Consider the following 2465-nt stretch of genomic DNA (forward strand, 5'->3'; position numbering starts at 1 on the left):
TCGCACGGCTCGGCGCACTCGTCTGCGCCGCGAAAGGACCCCATCTTGGAGAAGAAGGGCTCGCCGTACGCCACGCTCACATCGCACGCCATCCCGCCGCCGCCGCCGCCGCCGCCGCCGCCGCCGCCGCAGAGCGCCGCCTCGAGCGCAGCCGCGTCCGGCAGCCGCGCCGCCTCCGCCTCCTCCTCCGAGCCGGCGCGGCCCGGCTGTTCGAAGAAGCTGTTCCAGGCGTTGGGCAGCGCGCGCGAGCCGCTCCGGTGGAAGAGAATCCGTTCGTCGGTCCAGTCGATGAGCAAGTGCACCGGCCTCCCGGTCGCCGCGGCGGCTTTGGCTTCCGCCTCGAGGAAGCCAAGCGCCCAGAAGAGGACAGAGAAGAGGCCCTCGCACCAAATCTCGGCCCGCCAGACGGAGACGCGCCCGCCACGGTGCACCGCCGCGCTGGCTCGCTCGCAGCCCTCGAGCAGCCGGGAGCAGAAGCCGTCACGCCGAACGAGCCTGCCTTCGGCGACGGTGCTTGTGGCGGGTGGTGCGGCAGCACCAGTGCCAGTGCCAGTGCTAGTCCACGCGACGGTGCGGCGACCTGCGAGGTTTGCGCAGCCGGCCGCAGCCTCGCTCACTACCGCCGGGCGCAGCGTCGCAGCGTCGGGAGCGAGAACCGGCTCGCCCACTGCCAAGCGCTGGCGGGCGCGGGTAAGACCGAGCGCCCTGCGGAGCGCCGTGTACAACGTTCCCTCGGCCTCGGCCTCGGCGGGCACGCGCAGCCACTGCTCGCGGCCACCACCGAGATTTACTTGGAGCATCGGCCTGGCAGAGGATGGCGGTGACACGGCGTTGCACATGCGCGAGGGCAATAGATTTGTTTTTTCAGACAACATATTTTTATTTCTCTTTCTTCAGAAACCTTATAAACCACGCGGAAAATCGATGACACGTAAGTAACGCCGACCAGCGACGCGCCGGCACAGTCCTCCTCACATGCTGACGCAAGCGCGGCTCCACGATGTGGAGCGAACTCGTGGACGCCCTCAGTCGTCCCGGATCCACATCGTGGCCTATGCGACGCCCGAGTCGGGCGCACTGTTGCAGTGCTTCCTGTGCTTTCTCGGCCAGATGCTTCAATCGGACTCTACGACAGAGTACACGGTGGAAATCCACCGCTCTGCATGGCGGAACCTCCTTCCTTTTTGAGCAGGTGTGACGCCGCGCGAGCGACGCTCCGAGATCGCCCGAGATAGCGCGGCGCGGCGGTGGGTGAGGTGGGGTGGGGTGGAGTGGCGTGGCGTGGAGCTCCGGGATTGCGCGAGATAGCGCGAGATCGCCCGAGATCGCGCGGCGCGGCCCGAGATCGCCCGAGATTGCGCGGCCCGAGATCGCGCGGCGCGGCCCGGGGCGGGGTGGATGGGTTGGGAGCGAGGGGGCGGAAGTGTTCAGTGCGGTAGATGGCGAGCTCGAGGCGCGTGAGCCGGACCTGTGAGCCGGACCACCCCCTCTTGTTATCTGCGTTGTTGAGCCAGGACTCAACATACTCGGGCTCGTAATCCCAAACTGTCACTCCCCTTTCTCCCGGCCGGGGTGGGGCGCGCGCGGGGGCGGCGGGTGTGCGGCGGGTGTGAGGGATGTCTGTGAGCCCGAGAGCGATATGCCATGTCCGCCTTGCGTTGTTTCATAACATCGAAGGCTAAGCTCAAAAAAAAAGCTGCGCCGCACCACGTGTTGCCAGCAGGGTGGCCGACAAGTAGCGGCCGCCCGGCGGCAGCAGGCGGCTGACAAGCGACGCATAACAGGCTTGCGAGCACGTCGGTATCCACCCAGGTCGTACAAGGCGCAAACGCCGGCAAAGAATGCTCCTACTGATCGTGTCCAATGCGCCAGCCTTTGCCGTGGCGAGCCGTGTGCGCGATGTTTTCCCATCACCTGACTTGACCGCGGAGCAGGTGATTGAGACGCACTTACAGGCTTTACAAGCGGGCGATAATCGGCGAATCTACCGCTTCTGCAGCCCAGAGAATAAGCGTTTGCTGGGCGTGCCGCATTTCGAAGACGAGCGAGTCTGGCGGCAACCGCCTGAGTACGAGACGCTCCCCACATACAGGCCGCTCGTGCGGTGCGCGCGATTTGCCATCCTCGGCGCGCTTCCGCTTGACGCTGGGCTGAGCGCTCTCAGCCGCGAGCTGTTCCGTGTCCGGTGCTGGCCCACGGCGAGTGGCCGGGCGAGCCTCGGCGGGATGAGCTTTGCACTCGCGGGCCGACCTGTGGAGTTCGACTTCTTACTCGCGAGACAGCCCTTTACTCGCCCCGCGTGTTACGAGGACGACCCTATGCAGGGCGGCTGGTCAGCGGAGCCTCCCGGCGCAGGCTGCTGGATGGTCCATCACGTGACGCGCTTGGACGATCGCGACTTCGGCAGCGAGGACGAGGATGGCGGTGACGGCGACGGCGGGCCGGGAATAGCGCTAAAAGTGCCC

The 2465-nt window shown here is 66.5% G+C and overlaps 1 protein-coding gene across 1 annotated transcript; it reads left to right on the plus strand.

Annotated features, from left to right (window-relative positions):
• Positions 1-1841: 1841 nt before the first annotated feature.
• Positions 1842-2379, plus strand: EMIHUDRAFT_252477 (hypothetical protein; the record flags this gene model as incomplete). The annotated part of the gene is made up of 2 exons (XM_005788357.1): positions 1842-2185; positions 2325-2379. 2 exons carry the CDS (start codon positions 1842-1844, stop codon positions 2377-2379), a joined length of 399 nt encoding a protein of 132 aa, XP_005788414.1.
• Positions 2380-2465: the final 86 nt, after the last annotated feature.

This window comes from Emiliania huxleyi, assembly GCF_000372725.1.
Source record: "Emiliania huxleyi CCMP1516 chromosome Unknown EMIHUscaffold_1356, whole genome shotgun sequence".
Lineage (NCBI taxonomy): Eukaryota > Haptophyta > Isochrysidales > Noelaerhabdaceae > Emiliania > Emiliania huxleyi.